General features: G+C 41.3%; 1 protein-coding gene across 1 annotated transcript; it reads left to right on the plus strand.

Moving 5' to 3' along the window:
* Nucleotides 1-357: 357 nt before the first annotated feature.
* BMP2 (bone morphogenetic protein 2) lies at nucleotides 358-11,113 on the plus strand. The gene is made up of 3 exons (XM_074317616.2): nucleotides 358-1,536; nucleotides 2,740-3,089; nucleotides 10,250-11,113. Exons 2-3 carry the CDS (start codon nucleotides 2,747-2,749, stop codon nucleotides 11,092-11,094), a joined length of 1,188 nt encoding a protein of 395 aa, XP_074173717.1. The 5' UTR covers nucleotides 358-1,536; nucleotides 2,740-2,746; the 3' UTR covers nucleotides 11,095-11,113.
* The last annotated feature ends 15,550 nt before the right edge of the window (nucleotides 11,114-26,663 follow it).

The following is a 26,663-nucleotide window of genomic DNA, read 5'->3' on the forward strand; positions in this document are numbered from 1 at the left end:
CGAAAAATTTCAAACTGAAAGTTGAATAACGGGCCGGGTAGGGAAACGAGGGCTCAACCCCGCATTTGTCCCGGATTTCACCCCGGAGCGCCAGCGAGGGTCTGGCGCCTCAGTAGATATCCCCTTTGAGGTCAGAGGCTGGAGGCGCGAGCGCCCCCCTCGGCTGCCGCGCGTCCCGGCCCTCGGCCCCACCCCGCCGCGGCTGCCCCGGCGCGCCGTCCACACCCCTGCGCGCCGCTCCCGCCCGCTCGGGGATCCCCGGCGAGCCGCGCCACCGAGGGGGAGGTGTTCGGCCTCGGCCGGGAGGGAGACGGCAGGCGGCGTCCCCTTTAAAAGCCGCGAGCGCCGCGCCACGGCGCCGCCGCCGCCGCCGGAGTCCTTGCCCCGCCGCGCTGCGCTGCGCCCAGCTCGCGCTGCGCCCGCCGCTCCGCTTCCCACACCCAGCCTGGGATTGGCAGCCGCCGCCGGACATCAGCCGCCACAGGCTCTGCCGCTGACCCGAACGACCTCGGGGCGAGCGCCTCCGGGATTACTGGGGTCTCCGAGGCACCCGCGCGCTTCATACTCCGCTCGGTCTGGAGCGCCCGGCCGTGCGCGCCACTGAGCCGTGGCCTCGGCTCCCCGGGCCGCGCCAGAACTGAGGACCCGCGCGCAGAGCGCGGGGCAGCCGGGAGTCGAGACTGAACGTGGGGATGCCGGGTACCTCCTGCCGGAGCTCGGGGGCCTGGGACGAGCCCGACGAGGTGTGATCGGACACCAGGCTGGCCACAAAGGTTCCAGCAGCTTGGCCCGGGGGCTAGGAGAGCAAGGAGAGAGCGGGGCCACCCGCCTCGGCGACCTGGGACTCAGCTCGACTCGCCGGAGAATGCGCCGGAGGACGACGGAGCGCCGGAACAGCGGTGGTTTCAACTGGCTAGCGCTAATGGGGGTGCGCTGGAGTAAGGCAGAGTGATGCGGGGGGGCAACTCGCCCGGCACCGAGATCGCCGCTGCGCCCTTCCCCGGACCCGGCGTCGCCCAGGATGGCTGCCCCGAGCCATGGGCCGCGGCGGAGCTAGCGCGGAGCGCCCGACCCTCGCCCCCCGAATCCAGGAGCCGGTCCCGCGCGGGGCCAAGCGTCCCGCGGGCTCTGGTTCCTAAGGACAACGACAGTACCAGCTTTTCCTTTCTCCCTTCCCTTCTCTGCCCCGCACTCCTCCCCCTGCTCGCTGTTGTTGTGTGTCAGCACTTGGCTGGAGACTTCTTGAACTTGCAGGGAGAATAACTTGCGCTCCCCGACTTCGTGCCGGTGCCTCTGCCCCAGCGGACCCAGCCTCCGAACCCTACCGGCCCTCCACTCCTCCGCTGGGCCCATTCCCGAGACGCGGTTCCCTGCGTGAGGACAAGGACTGCCCGGACGACACCCGGGAGGAGCAGGAGGAAAAGAAGGGAACTCGGTCCCTGCTCCAGATCCTTCGGCCAGAGCTTTTTCCATGTGGAGGCTCTTTCAATGGACGTGTCCCCGCGTGCTTCTTAGACGGTCTGCGGTCTCCTAAAGGTAGAGGACGTGGGCCGGGGCTGGTTCTGGGGGTGGGGGGTGGGGGGACGCGGAGCCCTAGCAGCCGCTGTGGCTGAACCCCAACGGGACCCCGCCAGGCGGGACGTAAACAGACCCCCCCCTCCAAGTCCACGTGCAGCCGAGCCCCTGCTGGGATGCCCCCGTCCTACCGCCCCTGGCGACCGTCAGCATCGCCCTCCTGGCTCGTACTCTTCCGCCCCTCCTCCCTCCTCTCTCTTCGGTATTTTATTAGGGCTGTTAACACTTAGATGATTAAAAAAAAAAGTCAAAGAAATCCCTTTGAGAGGGTGGCCCCTGGATTTCACCCGTTAGCTGCCAGCCTGTATGCCCTACCATGGCTGTCCCTTCTCCCTTCTTCAAATTTCTCCAGGAGCCCTGCTGTCTCTACTCAGTCCCATTTGGGAAAATACTAAACTTTGGGGTTCTCCCTGCTGTTTCCAGGAATTCGAGGGGGCAGTACTTTAGTGCCACCTTGTACTAACATGTGAATTAATAGATAAACATGTATGTAATCCCAGGAAGATACATGTGTATCTTAACCGCATGGAGGGGTGGGGCGAGGGTCCGGGATTGGAGTGTGGCCTGTCCTGACACCTCTGAGTTTAGAGACGTGGGCCACAAGTTGCAAGTGGCTTCGGAAGTTGTGGCCTTGAGTTTACTGGGTCTGGAAGTTATAGGCTATGTGTGTGTATCAGGAAGTTCTATACAGTGCCTCTAAGGAAGTCACATGCACCGTTCGTGAGTGTTTATATGCAAGTGAGCGCTGGGCAGTTTGGGTTTGGGTTTGCTTAGGGGACAAAAGGGTGTCTGACCCAGCAGTGGTTTTCCCAGGTTCCCTGAACTGGCTGTCAGCACGAGTATCACTTAAAAAAAAAAAAAAAAAAAAAAAAAAAAAAGGTGACAGTCGCTGACGCTGGGGGTGGGGGGGGGAGTGGTGCAAATCATGTCAGACGACCTGAGAGTGGGATGGGAGGGGGAAAACCTTATAGCTTAGAAACTAGGGCCCTTCCATTCTCCCAAACGTTGGAGCTTCAGCCGCCCTGAAGTATCACTGAGTATTGCAAGCCAGGTAGGCACCCTGGAGGAGGAGGCAGGTGGACAGCGGGAGTCAGGCCGCCAGCCGGGCGGAAGGGGGGAGGGCTGGGCGGGGAACTCGGTGACTCACGTCGGCCCTGTCCGCAGGTCGACCATGGTGGCCGGGACCCGCTGTCTTCTAGCGTTGCTGCTTCCCCAGGTCCTCCTGGGCGGCGCGGCCGGCCTCATTCCGGAGCTGGGCCGGAGGAAGTTCGCAGCGTCGACTGGCCGCTCCTCGTCCCAACCCTCGGACGACGTCCTGAGCGAGTTTGAATTGCGGCTGCTCAGCATGTTCGGCCTGAAGCAGAGACCCACCCCCAGCAGGGACGCCGTGGTGCCCCCCTACATGCTGGACTTGTACCGCCGGCACTCGGGCCAGCCCGGCGCGCCGGCTCCAGACCACCGGCTGGAGAGGGCAGCCAGCCTCGCCAACACCGTGCGCAGCTTCCACCACGAAGGTGAGGTGTGGGACAAGGGAGTGGGGGCGGGTACGGGGGCGGGGAGTCATCCCGCAAAGCGCCCCACCGTGGGCAGACAGCAGGCATCCCTGGAAGGGCAGCCTGGCCAGGGTGCGGAAGCCGCTTCCCGTCTTGCCTCTGTTAAGAACCTTTAGGAACCTGGCTTTAACGCACTGCCTGTGTGGTGGGGGAGCCAGGGATTCCCCATTGGTAAATCCGCACCCTTTTCCTGGCTTGCAGCCAGAAGAGCGACTCCTCCTCCAGGAACTGGAGAGAAATCAAGTGATGGGGAAGATGAGGGCAAAAGGCATGCCCCTAGTCAGCTAAACGTGCAAGAATTCCATAGGGGAAGAAGAGAAAGAGGGGGGCCCACTGGGATCTCTTTACGTCGGTTTGGAAGCCCTCACTCTATAAATCTGCTTCTCCTGGTTAAGCCAGTTTCAGGCTAGACAGAGCCAAGGGCAGAATTTTCAGAGATTGTATTGAAAAATCAAAGCCCAGGGCCCTGAAGTCTTTCTAATTTACAGTTGATCTGGGCCTGGTTTGGAAAATTTCGAATCCCTATATAATCCCCGTGGGAGATCAATTCTACAATCTTATTGTTTCCACAATGACTTATTGTGTTGTGCTTAAATCTGAGATGAACTCCGGAATAGAGACAAGGGATGCCTCAGATAAAAGCTTTTGCAGCAGCTGCCTGTTTTCCTTCATGTACATTGAAATGTGGACTTTTTTTTTCTTTTATGATACTGGATGTGGTTTTTCTAAGGTAGGATATTCTGCTTGTTTCATCAGAAAGGCATTTAGTGGATTTGAAATGTCTTAGAGCAGCTATTGAAAACTGTTATACCCAGGTTCTTAGAGCAATTAGTCAAAGGTATGTTCCACTTTAATTCTTTTTCTACACTTTTAAATGCCCCTTTGGCTTAGCACATTCTAAATAGAGCATGGGTTCCTTCAGGTTCTACAGAAGGGTACAGAATTGAATGTCACAGGGCAACCACTTGTAGGATATTGGGGAGTTGGGATTGAAGTTTCCCTTTTTTTTTTTTTTTTTTTTTTTTGCCTTGCCCTGCTGAGGTGGTAAATTTCAAGTGGAATCTACACTTTGATATGTAGAAATGTTTTCATCAGAACCTTGGAATAATGATAGAGCGAGCTCATCGTTTTCAGCTGATACTGATTAGAATACTACTTTTTCTGGATAGAAGAGTAACAAGGATGGCTCTTTTAGCCACCGCTTCTGGAAATTTAGCATGGAAACAATTCTTTACTTTTAAGGTCAGGAAGGTATTGTCTTCCTGTGTCTCTTACAACTTAAAAGGAAGATCATTTATATCATCTGACACCTAAAACATTCAGTTGCGTGAGGATTCCATCAGTGAAGTCTGCATATTTCTTCCTCTAGAAGTAGCTTGATCAAAACTGAACATGCTGCAAATTATTTAAGTGTGTTATTTTAACTAAAATAGCATGCTTGAGTTTATAAATCAGAATTTATACCTTTAAAATGAAAATGTTATGTGTGATATAGTACAGAATTTACCGACTTGCTTACAATCAACTTTCAATAACGTCATATCTTAATGCAATTAGATGATGGAGGAAAGCTGTGTGCTTTTTGCACCAAATGTCATCAAATCCATTTATTTTCTTGTTATGACTAGTATATCACCCTTAGGCCCTCTTTGAAGACCATTTTGTTTTTTGTGTATCCCAGAATTTGGTTTTTATAAACGTCCTTGTGCCATGTATGGCACTAAAAATCTTGTAATAAACCATGTGATGAAGGCTGCTGGCTTAAGAGCAAAATTTGGTTAATATAGCATTAACGGGCATTTATCAGGAAAAAGGACCAAAGGACCTGATTCCAAGAACTACCTGTTGGTATTATTTGTGGCTGGGATATGGATGATTTGGTGAAATTACAAGATGACATATCATGATAGAGTTCTTTCCACTAATGTATGAAGATAATGGTACCACGTGGTAGGCGATCCAAGACAAAATTATTGGTTGTCAGTTCTCCTCTTAAACTTTGTCTTGTCCTTTCTGCAATGGCTTTTATTTGGGAAAAACCAAGTGCTGAAAATGTTTTCTTTTTTCAAAGTCAGTAAGAAGTGCTTCAGCCACATAGGGCTTTCAGAACTGTCACTGAGGATCGAAAAAGTAACTTCTCTAATTGGAAAGAATGTTTTCTGCTTTGCTGTAGTGAAAAACACATTGAAATTGTCTGACTTAATTTGTTGTGCAAAAAAAAAAAAAAAAAAAGTCTTTACACTTTCCTGTCAGATGGAGTATAGAAGGACTACGTGTTTACTTTCCAGACTCTGAAAGACACTGTCTTTTTGCATGAAATAACTGAATTACTTGCTTCTATGACAGAAGTTTTGAAATAGAAATTAACCCTGTTCCCACAAATGTAGTTCTTGTGAAAATATCCGTACAACAGGAAAGTTCGAGAAACAACCACTGCTCTGTGAAGAACTTGTATCACAAATTCCCAGTGCAACCAAAGGATTTGGACACTATAACGCCACCGAAACCAATACTACCTGGTGTGCGCCCCTAGAGTCCCCAGGGATTTCCGTGTGATCACAAAAGGCTGCATTAAGTAGAATAGATTTGGAAGTGCTCATAGAGATTGAGGCTTTGGTGCCCAATGATAGGTGTTGCATTAATGTCCACCTCTTTTTTCAGCGGCTCCTCTGTATTCTCTCTGGATCCCTTCTCCTTGAACTACTTTGTCTTTTTTAAGACTTACCCTTTGTGTATTTCATTAAGCAGTCAAATGGCAATAAGAGGGCAATCATTCCAAAGATTTTGGAGCTAAGGGTGCGCAGAGGACAAATCAGGGTCAGTAATTGTGGCCATTAATGCCATGCTGCCTTCTCCTTCGCTGTTGTTTTTTTGTTGTTATTTTTTAATTAAAACTGATTTCTTTTAACTTTTGTATTTTCTCCTTTTTCTCCTTGACATAGTAATCCTGTAACCATTATTGTATATTCTAGAAAGTATTTATTATTCTCAGCCATTTTCATTTTATATCAGGGCAGTAATTTCCAACCTTACTGATTTGCTAGAACATCCCCAGGTTTTTTTTTTGTTGTTGTTGTTGTTGTTGTTATCTGAATGGAGAATTTTTTATCCAGAGAGTGTTGCAAAATTCTCAAAACATAATGATAACTTACTTTTTGCTAAAACTCACCATATTGTAGGACAAAAAGGCAGCCATAAAACATCAGTGGTTCCAAACAAGTCTGCCCTGCCACTCCACTTTTCTGCTCATGTAGCTCTGTCTGCTCTCTCCACCATGCTTGAATATATTTCTATCCTCTTAGTTGGGAAAGAACTCACCCTGTGGTTATCATTGTATTAAATGTAAATGTGCCCTAATGGTTCTGACTTTTACTTGAGTTCTTGACTCCTCCCCTATGTTGTGTAGTGCCGTCTAGTGGCCAGAATCTTGGGAACTGCAGTAGATTCAAGTTCATAGCTCAGCTCTTCCTTTGCTAGTTCTGGGATCTTAGGAAAGTCACACAGCCTCTCTGAGCTCCAAGTGTTTTAGTCACAAAGTGGAGATAATAACAATTCCTCTCTAATCGATTCATTATGAGATAATTCATATAAAGCTTTTAGTGCCAGACCTGGCACAAAGAAACATTCAGTGCACCGTCTATCATTATCACTATGACTTCGTTCTTTTATGTCAAATCCCCCCTTGTCTAGGAAAAAAGGAGGCCAGAGTGGACCTGGACGGGCTTGGGTAATTCAGCCTCATCTTTTGGATTATTTTGATATAGATGAATAATTGATAGAGTGTAGATGGTTCTTCACTTTCAGAGGAAAGTTTGAATATGTTTGTTGCCTTATTTTTTTTTTTTTCCCCACATTTTTGCAGCCATAGCTCCACTTATTTGGTTAAGAACTTTATAATAGATGTGAAGAGCATTTATTTGTTTAAGAACTGGGTTCAGGAACCCAGGTCTAAGATAGGCTGAAATCCTCAAATCCCTTGGCAAGTTAAGATTATTCAACAAGGGTTATTTACAGAGAATTAACAACTGTTAATTTTCCAACATAGCGTATGTTACCTACTTAGGTAAATACTCTGTATTTTCAGACTCCTTGGGTTTGCTGTGATAATTTGCAGATGCTTTTTTTTCCCTTTTATTTACTTTATTTCACATAGGTTTTGATTTTTCAACCTTTAAGAAAAAAAAAATTATGCTGCTCCTTTGCATATCAAAGGAAAGGGTGGTAGGAACCCTAATCTTGGGAAGTTATTTTCCTGGGTTTGGGGGTTTCAGTGAACTTCTCACTTAACTTCTTTGGCCTGAGGCTGCAGTTAAGGGTGTTGTTATGGAGGTCTTTATCTTAAAGAGGAAGAGGGCTCCTTCAAGGAATAGGTTGACGGAGATGAAGCTGGAAAGTTCTGCTGGAGAAAGGTCTTCACAATACTTGGTAGGATTTAATTGTACACATTTTTTTTTTTCTTTGCTGAGGTCACTGATTATCCTTTTTGCCACTTACCCCCAGTGAGATCTTGAAGTGCATAAAATTGCTGTTTTTATAGATCAAATCTGGTCTAATGGTGGCAATTTTATATGGTCAGTCTTATATTTATCTTTGGAGGGTCATTGTTCTATTTTATGCCTCTTTTATAGTCATCTTCTTCATTTACCTGCCTCTCTTGCTTGCCTTGGAGAGGGTCCCTTCACCATCATCCTCTGGCTGTGTGTGTGTGTGTTAATGTGTCTGTGTGTTTATAACTTCTTTTTCCCGATTTATGGATTTGGATTCAGGGATTTGTTGCAGCATTTTCTCTGGGCACCTTTGATAATACAGCTGGTGTGCTCACATTCAGAGACGTCAGTAGCTCAGGCCCAGGTCAGGCTTGGGGTCATTGTGTCTGGGGGACGTGGCTGATTTTTACCTCACTCCTTTTCCCCGTGGTATCCTTTTTCCTCTGGTAGCCATTGGCTTCTCTGCTGAAGGAATGCCTTCAGCGGAAACATCAGAGGGCTCCTGAATTGCAAGGAGGAGAGGAAAGAAGGAGCTAAATACAGTTCTAAATGCTTGTTGGGAGCCACTGAGGCGAGCCCTGGTTCCATTGTGGGAGGGCTATTTTAAAAACAGTGCCTGGCCTGAAGTACTGTTTGCTTACAATGGGGTTTAGAATGTGGTTGGCTCCTGAAAGGTGTCCCTAACAGGTATGGATTCACAGGCACAAGGGGACTCAGGAAGGGGTCACGTGTTAGCCTGATGGTCTCCATGTCCGAGCGAGGAGCTTTAGAAGATCTTTCTGTAATAAGTCCCTGGCTGCCCACTCATGGCCCTCACTCTTACTCCTGGGCCAGCACTAGTGGTGGTGCTACCCATTTTTATATTATTCAACAAAAAGGCACTTTAGAATATGCTCCTAGCAATTTATACTTGAATGTGAAGTGTCCTTTATAAAACCTTTATGTTCCAAGGGCAGTCCACCTGGGAGCTTGCTACAAATGCAGAATCACAGGCCCCATCCCAGATCCACTAAATCAGAATCTGCATTTGAAGATTGCGGTGTCCTAGGTGTTTTGTGTGAAGGTTAAGTTAACGTTTGAGAAGCCTCACATTAAAGCATTACTCCGTAATTTGGTATAAATTGCCCCTGTTGAACTCAGTGCTTCCACTGAGCTTGCAGTAATGCCTGCTGCTTTGACGATGAAGCAACAGATAGAACCTTTGGATGAGTGATCTGAAGTGGCTCTGCTTTACTAAGGCATCTGTTTCTGTGAACAACTGGTAGCTGTTTGATTTAGGAGAAAAATAAATAGTGAAAATATGGTATCCTCTTACGGTGATGACATGGAACGATGGCCAAATAAATTTTGTTTGCACATTGGCTCAAATACACTCTTATAAAAAAATACAAATTGTTTGAATTTAGGTTGGATCCTGAATGAAACATACATTTTTTGACAGTGAAATGACAGGACATGCTAAAGTTAGAAGAAAATAAACCTAAATATCTCAAATCCTATTGCCGTGTAGTGTCAATTTAATAATAATGCGTACCTTTGATGACTTGTGGACTATTGCATTCAAGGTGCTATGTTTTTTTATTATTTGCTTGGAAAATAGTACTCCTTAAAATTGAAATTCAGGAATCTTACATCAGAAAGAGCTTTTTTATGCACAACCCACTTAAATGACTATTTTGAAATAATGGTAACACATATAGAATGATTATTCTGTAATAGGATGAGATTATCACTTATATTATGACTATCATAATGTCATTTTTGTAGAGTGTTATCAGTTTCTTTTTTGGTTTTGTGTCTATCCTGTAGCCTGTTCTTGGGTAGGTGTTTGGTAATATGATTTGTTGTTTGAAATGATAAAGGAATTACAAACAGAAGAGCTTTAGATGCTTTTTTCTTCCAAAAGCATCTAAAATGAGATTTTGATTTTTGAGGTCATAAGGAGGTGAGAGAACAGACAACACTTGGGAAGTTATTTCTCTTGAAATTGTCTGGCCTTAATTACTACAGTACCACCCTTACGTTTCCAAAGCAGTAGATTCCTGTACATGCCTTTGTCCCTGGATTTTTGAGTAAAATAGTAGGGTGTACTTTGCAAAATGTCATCATTGCTGTTGAGTTTCAGAGTCTTTAATTAAGAAACTGAAATCTGTATATCGAGATTTGTAAATCATCTAAATTGCAGAGCAATGTTTTAGAATACTGCTTAAGGGATTGACATTAAAGCCTTTTTCTTTTTACGAAATGCAATAATTTCCTCAAATCCTCAGTCATTAGACCTCTACTAACTATAGTGCTGACTTTTTTTTGCCCTAAAGTCTGTGAATTCCAAAGAAATGCTTCACCATTTCCCCCATTATTATAGCCACCTGGAAGCAGTATTCATGTATTGGATTAAAAACATAACAATGGATGATGAAATTTTGTTTCATGGCGTGCATATTGATATAAAGGTATAGAAAAGGGAGACTTTTTATCTAATGGGGGAATTTCTATTTTCTGGTTGCAAACTTTTACATGGGTTAAATCAAACACTGAAATGAGGTTTATAAATTCATATATAATCAAGTTGTTATTACTTATCTTACCCAAGTATTTTTTTTTCTTCTTTTCCACCTTTTTATATCAAATTAGAATCTTTGGAAGAAATGCCAGAAATGAGTGGAAAAACAACCCGGCGATTCTTCTTTAATTTAACTTCTATCCCCACCGAGGAGTTTATCACCTCAGCAGAACTTCAGGTTTTTCGAGAACAGATGCAGGAAAATTTGCAAAACAATAGCAGTTTCCATCACCGAATAAATATTTATGAAATTTTAAAACCTGCTGCAGCCAACTCGAAGTTTCCCGTGACCAGACTTTTGGACACCAGGTTGGTGAATCAGAATGCAAGCAGGTGGGAGAGTTTCGACGTCACCCCTGCTGTGATGAGATGGACTGCGCAGGGGCTCGTCAACCATGGATTTGTGGTGGAAGTGGCCCACTTAGAGGAGAACCAAGGTGTCTCCAAGAGACACGTGAGGATTAGCAGGTCTTTGCACCAAGACGAGCACAGCTGGTCACAAATAAGGCCATTGCTAGTAACTTTTGGCCATGATGGGAAAGGACATCCTCTCCATAAAAGAGAAAAGCGTCAAGCGAAACATAAACAGCGCAAGCGCCTTAAGTCCAGCTGTAAGAGACACCCTTTGTACGTGGACTTCAGTGACGTGGGGTGGAATGACTGGATCGTAGCCCCCCCAGGGTATCATGCCTTTTACTGCCATGGGGAATGCCCTTTTCCCCTGGCCGATCACCTGAACTCCACTAATCACGCCATTGTGCAGACGTTGGTCAACTCAGTTAACTCTAAGATTCCTAAGGCATGCTGTGTCCCAACAGAACTGAGTGCTATCTCCATGCTGTACCTTGACGAAAATGAAAAGGTTGTATTAAAGAACTATCAGGACATGGTTGTGGAGGGTTGCGGGTGTCGTTAGCACAACAAAATAAAATAAATATATATATATATATATTTTAGAAAAAAAAACAAAAACAAGTTGACACTTTAATATTTCCCAATGAAGACTTTATTTATGGAATGCAATGGAGAAAAAAAAAAAAAACACAACTATTTTGCAAATATATTTATATCTACAAAAAGAAGTTGGGAAAACAAATATTTTAATCAGAGAATTATTCCTTAAAGATTTTAAAATGTATTTCGTTGTACATTTTATATGGGTTCAACCCCAGCACATGAAGTATAATGGTCAGATTTATTTTGTATTTATTTACTATTATAACCACTTTTTAGGAAAAATAGCTAATTTGTATTTATATGTAATCAAAAGAAGTATTGGGTTTGTACATAATTTTCCAAAAATTGTAGTTGTTTTCAGTTGTGTGTATTTAAGATGAAAAGTCTACATGGAAGGTTACTCTAGCAAAGTGCTTAGCACATTTGCTTTTTTGCAGTGCTACTGTTAAGGTCACAAGTTCAAGTCCAGAAAAAAAAAAAAGTGGATAATCCACTCTGCTGACTTTCAAGATTATTATATTATTCAATTCTCAGGAATGTTGCAGAGTGGTTGTCCAATCCATGAGAACTTACGTCCTTATAAGTGGAATATTTGGATAAGAACCAGACATTGCTGATCTAATATAGAAACCCACCCCCTACCCCTTAATTTGCAGAAAGAATAAAGCAGGACCAATAGAAATAATTAGGAAAATGATGAAGCTGCAGGAAAGTGAATGATGGTTTGTTGTTCTTCTTTCCTAAACTAGTGATCCCTTCAAAGGGGCTGGTATGGCCAAAGTATTAAATAAAACATAAGATTTCATTATTGATATTGTGGTCATGTATAATTAAAATTGATATCTAGTGGCCCTCATGAAGAGTTGGAAATTGATTTGTATTTAACTTTTACCTCATTTGGGAGCTCTTTATGATCAGAAGGACCCGGTTTTCTAACTTTGCTCAACACACAGCAAAATTTGCCAATCATGTTTTCTGCCTACCCCCTGTTCTCTGTTTGATCAGCTTGCTTTTCTTTCCAAGGTTGTGTGCTTGAACACATTTCTCCAAATGTTAAACTTATTTCAGATAATAAATATCAAAGCTCTGGCATTTCAATCTATAAAGTCCAACCTGTAAGAGAAAACAATGCGTTTGTACAGCATTTACTGTGATTACCTTGGGTTTGCATTTTTTGCTTCTGAAGTTACTCATTTTGGAGGGAGGTGGGGAAAAGGCAAGGAATGGTTGGAAATTTGCAAGCAAGTCATTTGATAATTCATATCTGCACCACAAGAATTACCAATGATTTAATATTGCACATGAACCTCTTTGGGGCAGAATGATTTAAGAGAAAACCAAAGCTACAAAACAGGCAAAACCTGGGGAACCCAAGATAAAGTTTCAGAGATGATATCCCATGCAACAGAGGCAACGGTGCCAAAAAAATTAGAAAGGGAAAGTGTCTGAGATCAGCTTCTACAAGGACATCTGCCAATTGGACTGAAGCCCAAGCACAATGAAGTCAAATTAGGCTGCTCAGAATGAACACTTAACAGTTGCAGGGCTTCTGTGCTCTGGGCTGAAATCAGACCCAATGGAGGGTTTGGTGGGTGGGAATGTTGGTACAGCCGGGGAACCGACATCTTCCCACTATTTTACTGGAAGTATTTTCGGTCCATTTCTAGGACTTTGGGTCACCTCCGAGCCTGCTATGACTAGTGAGGCCTAGTTCTCATCTCCTTTCCTAGCCCTGCCTTCGAATTGACCGAAAAAATTGTGTTTGTAATGGAACAGACTGTTAGAATCAGATTCTTCCCAGGAATAAACTTACGATAACCATAAATATAAGTAACATTTTGGGGGTGATAGGTTTAACCCTTGCCTCGAGAGTCTGTAGAACCTATTTTCAAATTAATAACTAGTTATCTTTTATTCCTTCTACTTTTGTAATCTTTTAGAGTTTGTTTTTCATCCCTATCCCTATGGGTCTGGCCTTGGTGAGGACAATTAGGATTAGATCCCACTTGGTAGGGCAGGCTAAGCTCTGTCCTCCAGGCATTCTTCATCTGCTCTTGCCATGGATTTGAGGGACAGACTGCATAGTCTTACCATTTAAAAATAACAATAACCCATGTTTTCTCACCTCCAAATACTCCTAGAGAGTAAGAGTATAGCACAAGAATTTCCATCCATTTGGCAGTTCCATCCATTCTTTTGATTTCTCTGTTTCATTGGAAATGATTTTCTTGGTTAAAATGGCTTTCAATGGTATCAACTCAAATGTGTTCTCGTGCATGTTTTTTATATATATGTAAGTATATATACATGACTATATGTGTAAACATATACACATATACAATATGTAATGTATAAATATACATATGAAGAATTATGTAAGATATATTACAAATGTATAGATGATGGCATTTTCCGTTTCAGTTTAATTTCAGAGATTTTTGTAATAGTTGACCATCTCTTGGCAGCTCATTTGAGAAACAATATTCTTACATTCTACATTTTTACAGACATTTTGGTTCACATTCTTCATTATGAAAAAAAAAAAAGTGTCACAATTAACCCCATGACACTAAATCTCTCGAATCTTCAGTCACTATTCTGTAGGAACCTTTGAATCCTTTTAGAGGTCGCACTTTAAAAAGTGTAGTATTTTCTGAATTTTGAGGGATCACCTTTCAAAATTGATTAAATTGTGTCATCTGTTTTTGTGCTTGCTTGTCTGGGCTGTGTCATGTGCCTTTCTGGCATGGTTTTAACCTGTATGGCAGGTCCAGAATGCTCTGTTCATTTTTTGACTTCAAAATTGGGGAGGAAGAGGATGATTGTTTTACACATTTATCTGTGCTTCCATCTTTTCGTAATTTCTGCTCCAATTGCTACTTTAAATTGTATCTCAAGAGGCCAAGAATGGAGGGACGATCTGTAAATCTGATGATCTATGTAGCAAACTACCTAATCACTAGATAATCCAAGTTGTTCCATATTTTCCCCTCAATTTTTAGCTGGAGGTGAAAAAATAATTTGTACAATTGAAAGCACTTTTAAAAGTTAGCATATTTCCATTCTACAGTCATCTTAATGTTAAGATTGATTCCCTGAATGTTAGATACCCCAATCTGTTATAAGGCACAAGGAACCATATAGTCTTACAGTAAAGAATAATTTAAGTGGAGAATAAGTGTGATATGGATGGATAATCATAAAGAAGTAAGAATGCCTTGGCACTATTACTTTTCTGTTTTATTTTTTGCAGGGGTTGGGTCGGGTGAGATGGGGGATAAAATGCAGGTCTCCTTTACTCGGGTAAATTGCTTTTCCTCTTTCCTCCACCACCCCGCTGACATAAATTACAGCCTTATGGTATTCTCCAGGGCAGAGTTTCTGACCATCTCTTTGCCCTGCAAACTTCAAAGTGAACTTCTACCTAACTGGGGGAACCAATGCTCTAAGTAAGACTTCTTAGATTTTAATGTGCGTACGAATCTCCAGCACTGCCTCGGGGAGAATCTGATGCTAATGTGTATACAGACCTGTTGGGATCATGTTACAGTATAGATTCTGTTTCAGTGAGTCTGGGGTGGGGCCCTAGATTTTGCATTTCTAACATACTCCCAAGTGAAGCTGCTACCGCTGTCCCAAGGACGACACTGAGTAGCAAGAGTCATAATTAACTTTTTAATCACAATAGCAGAAAGTTGGAGCAAGCCTAGGTCCCTCTAACAAGTAGCACTTACAGAGAAAAACAAACAAACAACAAAATCTGTATATAGGATGGCATTTGAATCCATTTCACCATACCTGAAATGATGCCCTACGTATTTTTTTTCAAAGGCATTCTTTTCCCCCACAAGATGACTGGCAATTTTGTGTTCTAGCCACCCTCAGACATGAAAACACTTGGTTGCTTATCTTGTAAAATCTGCTTCGCTTGCTTGCTTGGGCATGTATGTAGTCAGTTTAGTCAAATACGTGTCAGTACATCTATGTGGATGGGGGAGCAGGTGCAAGCCCTTAACGCACTTTAAAAAAGTTTAACACTTAAGTCAGTCCACTGAGTTGATCCCGTGTGATCTTAGTGCCAAGCGTCTGAGTTAAAAGTTTTCCCTTTGAAGGCAGCAAATAGATGTCATACATTTGAAGCATTTGTTTATACTAAAAATGATGCTTAACTTTTTTTTTTAAAGTTCTAAGACAGTTCACTGTACAACACCATTGAGCCTAGAGGGTGATATAAAGCTGCCCAAGCTGGTATTTGAGGTTTGATTTAATGGAAATTGGAATTTGTGATGCTGTGGCTGGCTTCAAATAAGGCGCTGAAGTGAATAAGGCTTAGGCTAGAAAAAGCAAAAGGAATTGATTGCCCTCTGCTAAGGGGATCGACAAAGAAATAACTTTGTGTTGGCACCTCCTTTTCAGCCAAATGTCCTAGGTGGGTCATCTGTTTAGCAGCCTCATTTTACTTTTTAGGAGAGCACTTTGAAGATTTCTTACAAGCAGCACAGGTTTGAATATTTGTTGAAGAAATGTTGAAATGAATGGATTCCTAATCTTGAATATACTCTTTCTATATAATATATACATATATTATACAGCTACGCCTATGTATAACATACATATATACATACACACATATTCATATATATTTTTCATAATACATGTATATATTATATATAAACACACCCAAGGAAAAATTTCTATCTCTTCCTGTCTGGAGTGCAAATGCTGAGTGTAGGGTGCCTAACTTTTTTATTCGTTGGGTTTATCATTTCATTTGGGTCTTTATGTTTTGAATTGAGGTGCATAAGTAACACACCAGACTAACTTGAACTCCACTCCAAGCCTGTGTTTGCCCCGAGCTCTGGGACCCCCTCCAAGGCAATGCCCGCTGTGCATTATTGTTGCCATCCCCTCTGATGAGATCTCTCTGCAAACCACTGATTTGCTTAAAGCTTCCCTCGTAAGGAGCAGGATCTCATCTGGACTGCATTTACACTGGAACCACTTGGCCACAATGCTATGAGAGAATAATTATTGAACTATTTTACTGTACAACTATTTCCAAATTGTTGATTTTTTATTGATTTCAGGAGGCAAGCTAATTGCCCCATGGCAACTTGATGTGAACGTTTAATGAAGATCAGGAAACAGAGTTTATGAAAAGCTTTTGTATAGTAACTGCAAAGTTTCAAGAACTGTTTTATACTTCCTGACAGTGCTGGGCCTAGCTTAATGGTTTGTTTTTATTACTTAAGAGTGTAAACCTTGCTTTAGCCTGGTGTGTGGAAACTATACCCTCATCCCGCATTACGCATTTTCAAGTTGCTTTTTACTCACTCCCAACTTCCTTTCCTGCCATCTACACTTAGGGACTTTTTCTGTTTTAATTGTCTGAAAGCGAGTTTCTATCTTTGCATGCTGAGAATCTTACACACACACACACACACACACACACACACACACACACACACTCATGAAGTTAAGTGTCTGTATTGTTTCACTTTGTTTTGGGTGGAGTTTCTTTTCAGCCCTTGGTTGCTAGACAACCAAGCTGACAAAAGTTAAAGATTGAAAAGGCATTTTTAAAGATGTTGAATCTTGGCAGCTGAATATTTTATCTTTGTCTTTATATGGAAGGCTTAATTTTCTTACCAGGTTTCCCTGGCCTTTTGTTGGATAGATGGCTGGTAGATTTTGTGAAGTCGAGCTCTTCAAGCATTATCTGTTTGAGAACTTTCTTAAGTGTTGTTCCCATTTGCTGGAACATGCGTCCCACCTGGATGGACACAAAAAGCCAGCTTAGTTTCCAAGGGTGTGTTTTAAATCACTAATAAAGTTGAGCTCCAGCTCACAGCTGCTTCGATTGTTGCAAAGCAAAGAAGTAGAGAAAAGATTGCTTTCTGAGGCAACATTTAGAGACACATGACTTCAGTTTGTGGAGAACACTGTCTCCATTTGTTTTCTTGGTAGATGGTATTGGAAATGTTTTTTAAAAAATTCTTAAAAGCCTGATTTTAAATCAAAGTCATTTAAATTGCTCATTTCAGTGAGATGTTTCAGGAGCATGTTATAAATACATGATCTTTATACATCTGCCAAGTTGGACGTGTGTTCACAAGTTCATCTTGCATGTGTATACAATTTGTAGCTGACGTGCTTTCCTCACTCCAGGTCTGCCCTTTTTCCTCGTTCGTCCTCTGAGATGCTGCCTCTCTGTCTCTCCTCTTCACAGGGTTCCCTATGCTGAAATTCAAGTCAAATCCATGGAAAACTTGACCAACTTGTCTGATTCATTTATGGGCAGGATTTCCTGGCATGAGGATCAAACAGAGAGACCTGAAGTTTGTTCATCATTGACTGTCTTGGAAATTAGGATCTTCTGAAGCCCATCCGGCTTGTGCATATAAATTTGACAAAATGTTCTCCTATAAGGAAAGCTTACCGCTTACTTAAAACTTGCTCCTTCATTTGGTGTGACCAGCAAACCTGCACTCCTCACCAGCAAATAAGTATTGTCAATATTATAAGGTATGACTAGAATGATGCTTAAACACCAGGGCCCTGAGATGAATCAGACTGTAAATCTCATGGCAATCGATTGGTGAGCCAAATAGAAATAGGGAAATAGGCCCAGGAAAAATTGAAATATTTTCTAATCTCGTAGCATTTGGTGTGTTTGCTGCCTGAAGATAGTTTGGCTGAATAGAAGAAAATGAAGAGAACTGAAGTTACATAAACACACACACACACACACACACACACACACACACACACACACGAGATCCATGCAGCTTTCATGAGCAGAAGGGTGATTTTTAAATACTATCTAGTACAATAACTCCTTCTGTGATGATACCACAAAGCATTTTACCTCTGTAGAGAAAGGTTCAGAAGTTACTTTTAACGGTTTCCTTTTTATTGAACTGTGGGGAAAGAAAAATCTCAGCTGAAGGCAAGCTGAAGACTAAGAATTCTAGAATCCTCTTACCAACAATGATGACCCTAAAGAAAATATATTCCTGCCTTGAGGAAATAATATCTCTGGAAGGTTGTCATATTAGATAATATATAAGTGAGCTCCAGGTTCCCCCTCTTTTATGAGCACTTTTCATGCCTGAATATCACTTTCACTGATGAGGCCTGGTATAGGTCTGGGTGTCTGAAGGATACTTCTTCTGTGCCTTTGTTTTACTCACCCGTTGGTGTACTCATGAATTTACTAAGGTACTTCTAAGGGTGTGACATGAAGGAGCAGAGAGGGTATTGCTAGACATTCCTAAAATACAATCAGGTGCATTCTCACAGCATGGCTGGCAAGTCTCAGATTTCATTCCCAGAACCATTAAAGGTAGGATATTAAAACTGTGAAACTGCTGTTAATCTTAGGGAGATTAATTAAGGAACTTCTCTGGATGGGGGACAAATCCATGTATTATGTACCCTTTTCAGGAAGTTCAGGGGATGGCAGCATTTCAGCCCCAATAGTGTAAAAATAAGCTCCCTCCATGACAGCTGTTGCCAAAACACAACTCTGGAACCCACAGGCTGTGCAATGATGAAGTAAATTAAGTGGTGGTCCTTCTTCATCAGGAGTACAAATTGGTACCTTTACTCTTGTCCCACCACACTCCCAATCCTCAAAAAACCAATTAGAATTTTCCTGTACTCCTATTTTATATTATACTCTGTTTCTCTCTCCCTTCCTCTGGGTATCAGGACCTTCTGTGGAAATAAGGAAATATGTCAGTGAAAGAGGAGCTGGAAAAGCCCACTTGCCTCGCTACAAAGGGAGAGAGATTTGATCATATATCATCACAAATTTGAAAGAGTCTGTTGAACCCAACTGAGACTGTGCCGAAAAGTCTCTTCTGAGATGCCAGCTTGGAGAAGGAACAAGATCCTATTGTGATTTTTCTTTTCCATGGTGATGGAACTGAGTTTTGGGAGAGGAGTAACTCCACAGACTTCCCTCTTGGAAAATGCTCGTGGTGGGGGAGAAATTGCTCTCCTCCCATCCATAACCCAGCCGCTGGGATGCTGAGAAGAAGAGCTGCTCCAGCTGGTGGGGGTGTGGTGGGGTGGGAGGGAGCTGGCAGCCAATTGGCCTTTAGCAGAGTGTAAGCACAGAGCGAAGTGCTTCTGTTTGCAGCCAGAAACAGTGATTCATTTGATTTTAATTTTGACGTTAGCGTTTTTCTCATGACTCACTGATAATTTCATATGGAATTTAAAAGGCTGAAACAGTTATTTACTTTTTAGGAACTTAAAACATCCAATGGGTAGAATTCACTTTTCTCCTGTGAAACAGAGGATATATTAATGCTTCATTAAAAAAAGGAGAGAAGGGGGGGAGAGAGAGAGAGAGAGAGAGAGAGAGAGAAAGAGAGGGAGGGAGGAAAGGAGGGAGGGAGGGAGGGAGGGGGGGAGGGAGGGAGGGAGAGATAAGGCATTTCTCCTACCTTTCCCCTCATAGTTCCCACCTGTGCTTCCATCCCACCTGATCTTCTCACTAATGTGGACTGATTGTCAGGCAGGTGCCATCTTCATGTTTTTCTGATCTTGACTTCCTTTCACCACTATATGGGATGTTGCTGTAGGTACTTTTTAAAAAGATGTTTCCTTATCAAGAAATTCCCCCCTATTCCTGTGTTTTGAGAGCTTTTAACATGCATGGCTCATGCATTTTATGCTTCCATTTCTGTGGTCACTGATTTTTCTTTTGTCTGTTAATGGGGTAAATTACATAGATTGATTTTTCAAATATTCAACCATCCTTGCATCACTAGAATAATCCCTACTGGGTCAGAGTATAATACTTTTTATACATTGCTAAACTCTATCTGCTAACATATTATTAAGGTTTTTGTGTTCCCATAGTCCTGAGGGATATTGATCCACAGTTTTCTTCTTCTTCTTCTTCTTTTTTTTTTTTTTTTTTTTTTATACTGTCATTGTGTGGTTTTGTTATAAGTTACTATTGGCTTCATAGAATGAAGTAGGAAGTGTTTCCTATTCTTCAATTTTCTGGAAAAAGATTGTATAAAATTGGCATTAATTCTTTGAGCATTTGGTAGAATTCTTCAGTGAAACCTTCTGGGTTGAAGATTTCTTTTTTGGAGAGGTTTTAAATTATAAATTCAATTGTAATTTTTCAAATAGCTATAGGGCTATTCAAATTATTTATTACATATTGGAAGATTTATGATAGTTTGTACTTCTTGATGAATTGGTTTTATTTAAGTTTTCAGATTTATGTGTAGAGTTGTTTGTAATATTCCCTTATTATCCATTTGAGGTCTGCAGGGTCTATAGTGATATCTTCTGTTTCATTCCAGCTATTACTAGTTGTGTCTTCTCAGTCTTGCTAGAGGTTCGTAGAGTTTATTGATCTTTTCAAAGAATCAAACTTTTTGTTCATTGATTTTTCTCTATTTTTTCCTATTGTCAATTTCATTAATTTCTGCTCTTTATTTCCTTCCTTCTCATTAGGGTTTATTTTTGCTCTTCATTCTCTATGCTCTTGAGGTAACAGCTTATTATTGATTGTAGACTTTTCTTCTTTCTTCATGTAAGCAACTCGGGCTACAAATTTCCCTCTCAATACTTCTTTATCTGTGTCTCACAAATTTTGATATATTTTAATTTTTCTTCTTTTTTTTTTCAATGAGACTTTCTCTTTGACCCATCAGTTATTAAGAAGTGTGTTATTTAGTTTTGAAATGTTTGAATATTTTCTTTTTCCCTATCTGTTGCTGATTTCTAGTTTAAATGCATATGGTAGGAGAACATACTCTGTATGATATCAAATCTTTTAAATTTGTTGGCATTTGTTCTATGCTCAAGATTTGTCCTACCCTGGTTTATGTTATGTGGATACTTGAAGGGAATGTGAATTCTGCTGTTATTGCATAGAGTGTTCTGTGAATGTTGGTTGATGGTGTTGTAGAATTTTTCTATATCCTTGCTGACATTCTGTTTAATTATTCTATCAAATGTTGAAAGAGGGGATGTTTAAGTATTCACCCAAAATTATGGATTTGTCTGTTTTTCCTTTCAGTTCTATCAATTTTTGCTTCACATACATATCATATACATAAAATATACTGCATCACGTATCTTTTCCCATCATTTTGATTTCAACCTACCTAAATTATTACATTTGAAATTACTTTCTTATAGGCAGCATGTAGTTGGGTCGGGTCACGTTTCTTAATCGACTAGGCCAAATTTTGTATGTTAATTGCTGCAATACCTTTTTAATGACATGTAATACATTACTGATAATTGCTTACGTCTACCTTTTTATTTTTTCTATTTGTTCCCACTGCCTTTTATTTCTGTTTTCTTTTTCCAGCCTACCTTACTTGAACATTTTTCAGAATTCTGTTTTAATTTACCTATAGTTATTTTTAGTATATCTCTTTGTAAATATGTACTAAGGTGGAGAAACTAAAGTGAAGAAATTTTACCGCCCTTTACATCCCTTTATATCCCTATTCATAATATAGATGTCTTAAAGATTCCCTCTACATTCATTGGCAACCACATTAGACGTTATCATTTTTGTTTCAATCATCAAACATAATGTAGAAAAATTAAGAGGAAAAGGAAAGTCCATTATGCTTAACTCATGTATTTGCTCTTTCTGTTGACTTTTTTCCTTACTGATGGTCCAGTACACCTCTGGTCATTTCTTTTTGATTTACTGCGCTGGGATGGATGCGTGCGCACCTGGGGGCGGTGCTGGAGAAACAGGTGAGCTCCGCCGCCCACAGCAGCTGCGGCTATGGCACCGGCTCCGCCCCAGGACTAGGAGGCCGGGGCAGTACTCCCAGCGTTCTGGGGACCTACGTGCACTATTCTTTTAAGGTAGGTCTGCTGATAACATATTCTCTCAGTTTTTCTTCACCTGAGACTGTCTTGGTTTCACATTCATCCCTGAAGGATATTTTCACTGGGTATAGGATTCTGGGTTGCTAGTTCTTTTCTTCCAGCACCTGAAAAAGATTGTGCCACTTCCTTATTGCTTCTGTGGTTTCTGGTGAGAAATACATTGCCATTTGAGTTTTTTCCCCCCTATCAGCAATGTGTCATTTCTCTGTGACTGCTTTCAAGATTTACGTTGTCTTTAGTTTTCCGCCGTTTGAGTTATGATGTGTCTTGGAATGGATTTCTTAGACTTTTTTTCTGTTTGGGGTTTGCGCAGCTTCCTGAATCTTTTGCGCGCGCGCACACACACACACACACACACACACACACACACACCACCTTTTTTTTCTTTTTTTTTTTTTTGCCAAATTTAGGAAATTTTTTGCCATTATTTCTTTGATTACTTTTTCAGCTTCATTTTCCTTCTCCTTTCCTTCTAGGACTTTGATGACAGGATCTTCTGTTATAGTTCCACATGTCCCTGGGACTCTGCTTATTTCTTTTGGTCCATTTTCTCTCTTTTGGGTTGGATGATTTCTATTGTTCTAGTCAAGTTCACTGATTCACTCTCCTGCTTTGTTTGTTCTGCTGTTGAGCCCACCCACTGAGTTTTTTAATATTAATTATTTTGTTTTTTTAGTTCTAAAATTTCAATTGGGTTTTTCCTTGTATCTTCTATTTCTTTGTCAAGATTTTCTATTTATTCACTTATTTCAGGTGTGTTTATAATTGTCCATTGGGGCAGTTTCATGATGCCTGTTTTAAAATCCTTGTCAGACAATTTGAATATATGTATCATCTAGGGGCAGCATCTGTTGGTTGTCTTTCCTCATTTAGCTTGAGTTCTTCCTGGTTCTTGGCATAACAAGTGATTTTTTTAAAGCAAAACTTGGACAGTTTGGACATTATGTGATAAAATTCTAGATCTCATTTAAATCTTGTATTTTAGCAGGCCTACTCTGACACTGCTCTGGTGGGTGATGGGGAGGTTCCACCTCTTTACTGTCAGGTGGGGGTGGACGTCCAAGTTCTCCATTTGCCTCTATTGACAATGAGGGGGTGAGAGGGCCCCTTGTGACTGCTGGATAAGGCTGGATTTCAGGGTCTCCATATGCCTTCCATTGACACTGTGTATTGGGGTGTTCTTGTTACCACTGAATATTGGTGAAAATTCTGACTCTCCAATAGGCTTCCTCTGACACACCCAGAAAAAGAGGGGGTTGGAGCACCTTGTTTCAGCCTGCCAAGAGTAGATGTCTGGGCTCTCCCCTTGGCCTTTGCTGGCAGATGTGGAGGTTCGGCTGCAGTATTTTTCTGTGTTGTTTGGCTAGAGTACACTGGTTGTTATCTAAAAGTTTTTTTGTTTTGTTTTGTTTTGTTTTTTGTTTTTTGTTTTGTTATTTCTAGACTATCCCTTTCCTCATCCTTCGGCCAGAGAGAGCAGGCTTTCCTTTAAGCTTTGCTGTTTTCTATGACTGTTGGCATTTCTGGGATGCCTCTTCTTCAGTATCCAGTCTGGAATAGTTGAAGCAAAAGGAAACCTTAGGGAACTCACTGCCTATGTTCTTCATAGGTCCTTAGCTGGCTTCTTATCACGTTTGCGATCTTCTTGTGTTTGTTTTATATATAATGCCCAGAGATGTTAGTCGAACTTAGCGGGAGGAATAAGGGAGAAATGTGTCTACTCCATCTTCCTGGAAACAGAAATCCTAGCAGGTAGATTTCATTCAATCACTAAGTGCCCTTACAAATTTGCAGATCAAAGGTGATAAAATTATTTCAATTTTCCAGAGGGAAAAATTGAGACACTTAGAGGTAATTTACCTGATCAAAGTTTCTTAGAAATGTGGCCTTGGCTTGAAGTAAAACCTTGGAATTTTAAAATTATTATTTTGATTTTCCTTTTTCTTTTTATGTTTGTTAGAAAAAAAAAAAAACTGGGAGTATGGGTGGTGGGGAGTAGTAACTAAAGAGAAAACTAAAGGATTACTTTTTTGGCTTGGAAGCAGCAACTGTATAGAATTACAAAAATAAGACGTTTTAAGGGGGTTTTATTGAACTTTGAAATGTTGTCAGTTTCCACAAATTGGCTATATGATCTTCATAGTTACTAGTTTATGTCTCATCTTGTAAATGAACAACTTCAATTATTTATACTGTATCCTGAAACTTAAGTGGAGGGGTACACATTTAGTAATCACTGCCACTTTTTTGATTAAAGACTTGCATAGAAATGGGAAGGATAGGGGAAATCCTATTTCATCACCTTGCATTGATGAAAATTTGCACAACTTTCATCTGAACACTTTTGGTCCTAAAATGCCTCTAGATTGCTTTGTATTTCAAAAAAGATTTTAGACCGCTCTTTTAAAACCCATTGTCTAGAATTCTTTAATGGTTTCCAATATTGCAAAAGCAATGATGAGTTCAGAGAATTAACTTCTCTAAGCAAATTTTTTCTAATTCTAATATGTTTCCTAATACAGCATTCATGGGCCCTCTTTCCCTGTTTTAGTTTTGATCACTAACACCACTCTTTAAAACTTCCTGAGTCTAAAAGCAGGAGGGGATGGGAGATGGGAAAGATCTTTTAGGACCAAGTGCTCTATCCACTTGATTCTCTTGTGGCCATTTTGGTTCATCCAGTTCTAATGGTTTTAGTCCTGGCACATGTTGTAGGAAGAGAGGGTGAGCAAAACAGCTTGTGTGCTTAAAAAGAATGTGGGGTCACAGCAAAGGGTGGTTGGCAGGATAGAATAAGTTAAGGGTATAGTCATTCCTCTGAGAAATTCTGTTTGATTCCAGGAAGAGTCAAGCGTTATCGCAGTTTTGGCTTTAACCAGGGATTTGGGATTGCACCTCAACTACCTACTGTTGGAGAATCTCTTACAGTGCCTCTGCCTTGCATCCTGTCCCCTGGTCTCCCCACAGAACTTAACAGGGGTAAAATGTCTCTTTGATGGCACCAATCTTTAGGCTTTTGTAAACATTTTAGCTGCAGAGATCCCCCACCCCCCCAAGTTCATGGTGTGTTCCAGCCTTTCAGCTATAGAACTGGCGCCATTGATGCTTTCAAAGTTGTCTCAGATCATTTAAGAAGGTTTTTTGTTACTTTTACTGCCAGAGAAAGCAGTGAGCCTTGCTCTCTACACTTCCTCTGTTGGAGGCCTAGGCCATTTTCTACATGGCAAAGGGAAGAATGGATGATGATATCTGTCTCCTGCTTTCTTTTTTCCTCTTCCCACATATCCTTCTCTCATGGGGAAAAAAAAAAGAAAAAGAAAAGAAAAACAGCCGTGCATAAACTACCTGGCCAGGGAAGAACCTTCTGTTCTATGAGTTTGGCAGGGGACAGGCTTGGAGGTTAGAAGCAACTGAGAAATCTCAGTTATATGTTTGCAGTCCTTTACTTGAGGCTAATTGTCACCTCAAGAAATTAGGCCAAAGGGAAGAAATGCATTTCCCCCTGATAAGGGAAGGAACATGAGGAAATAGGGACTGGGGATTAACCCTCTCACAGGAACTGACTGAGCCTCTGACAGCAGACAAATAAGATATTTATCTCGAAGAGTTGAAGAGTTTAGATTGGCATTGACTTACGTGAGGGTGGCTATTGTTCTGTATAACTCCAGAAAATTTGCTTTATTAGCGTATCAGAATTGACCAGTGCCAGGGGTCACAAATCTTAGTTCTTTGTTTGTTTGTTTATTTATTTATTTTTATTATTATTTTTTTAACGTTTTACACTTCTTCCATTTGAAGTTTTTCATTTGGAGATAATGGTTTCTCTCAAGAGCCATCATTCTGGGTGAATGTATGGAATTCAGGAAGGCATCCGTCCAAGTGTCTTTGCTCCCCCTCCAAAACACAGAGCCATTTCTGATGGCTGCAAACAGTAAGAAACACTTAGAAAGATGTTAAAATGTTTCAGAAAAACTTGGAAGAAAAATTAGAAGTCCTTTTAAATCTAAGTCACATGCTGTTAAGTTTTCTAATGAACCAGAGGATATTGTATCAACAAGAGTGTCTGAGCATTCATTTCTGTATCTCAGTTTGAATTTGGATACTTTGTGTCATAATTTTAATTTTTTCACATGCCACTTAAACTTGTTCCACACAAAAAGCCATGGTAAAAAGTTTGCAAAGAATAATGCAGTTTACTTCGAGGCTCAAGCATTCAGTAATCTTTGTATGTAATACTTCTATTTGCAAATTTTTATGCACTTGGCAAGGAGATCCCTAAATCCCTATGTCTAAATATTAATGTCTCAGTAGGGTTATTGAATTTATCTTTTAGTAAGGTTATCAAAGAAAGGAGACTTCTGTAATTCTTTAGTTTCAAAGTGCAAGTATTGTATCACTTTTTCATTTTTAGCTTTCAGAATCTTATTGAGTGTTTTAAACAAGGCTTAAAAGTTGACAGTTGTGCCTGGAGAGGGAAAATGGATCAGAAATGTCTATTACCGGACTGTGCATCAATTTTCCAATATTTGGGAAGATAGTCTTCAAAATTAACAAATATTTATAGGATAACTTTAACATACTGGGTGGCATTATTGGCCCTGGGAATTTGATGGTGACTAGAAGCCTGCAAGCCCTTCC

Source organism: Rhinolophus sinicus, chromosome 13 (assembly GCF_057876585.1).
Source record: "Rhinolophus sinicus isolate RSI-liver-muscle chromosome 13, RSI-T2T, whole genome shotgun sequence".
Lineage (NCBI taxonomy): Eukaryota > Metazoa > Chordata > Mammalia > Chiroptera > Rhinolophidae > Rhinolophus > Rhinolophus sinicus.

Coding starts and splice junctions, on each gene's coding strand:
- BMP2 (XM_074317616.2), top strand. CDS start 2,747: ATGGTGGCCGGGACCCGCTGTCTTCTAGCGTTGCTGCTTCCCCAGGTC. Junction 3,090..10,249: donor GCGCAGCTTCCACCACGAAG/GTGAGGTGTGGG, acceptor ATATCAAATTAG/AATCTTTGGAAGAAATGCCA.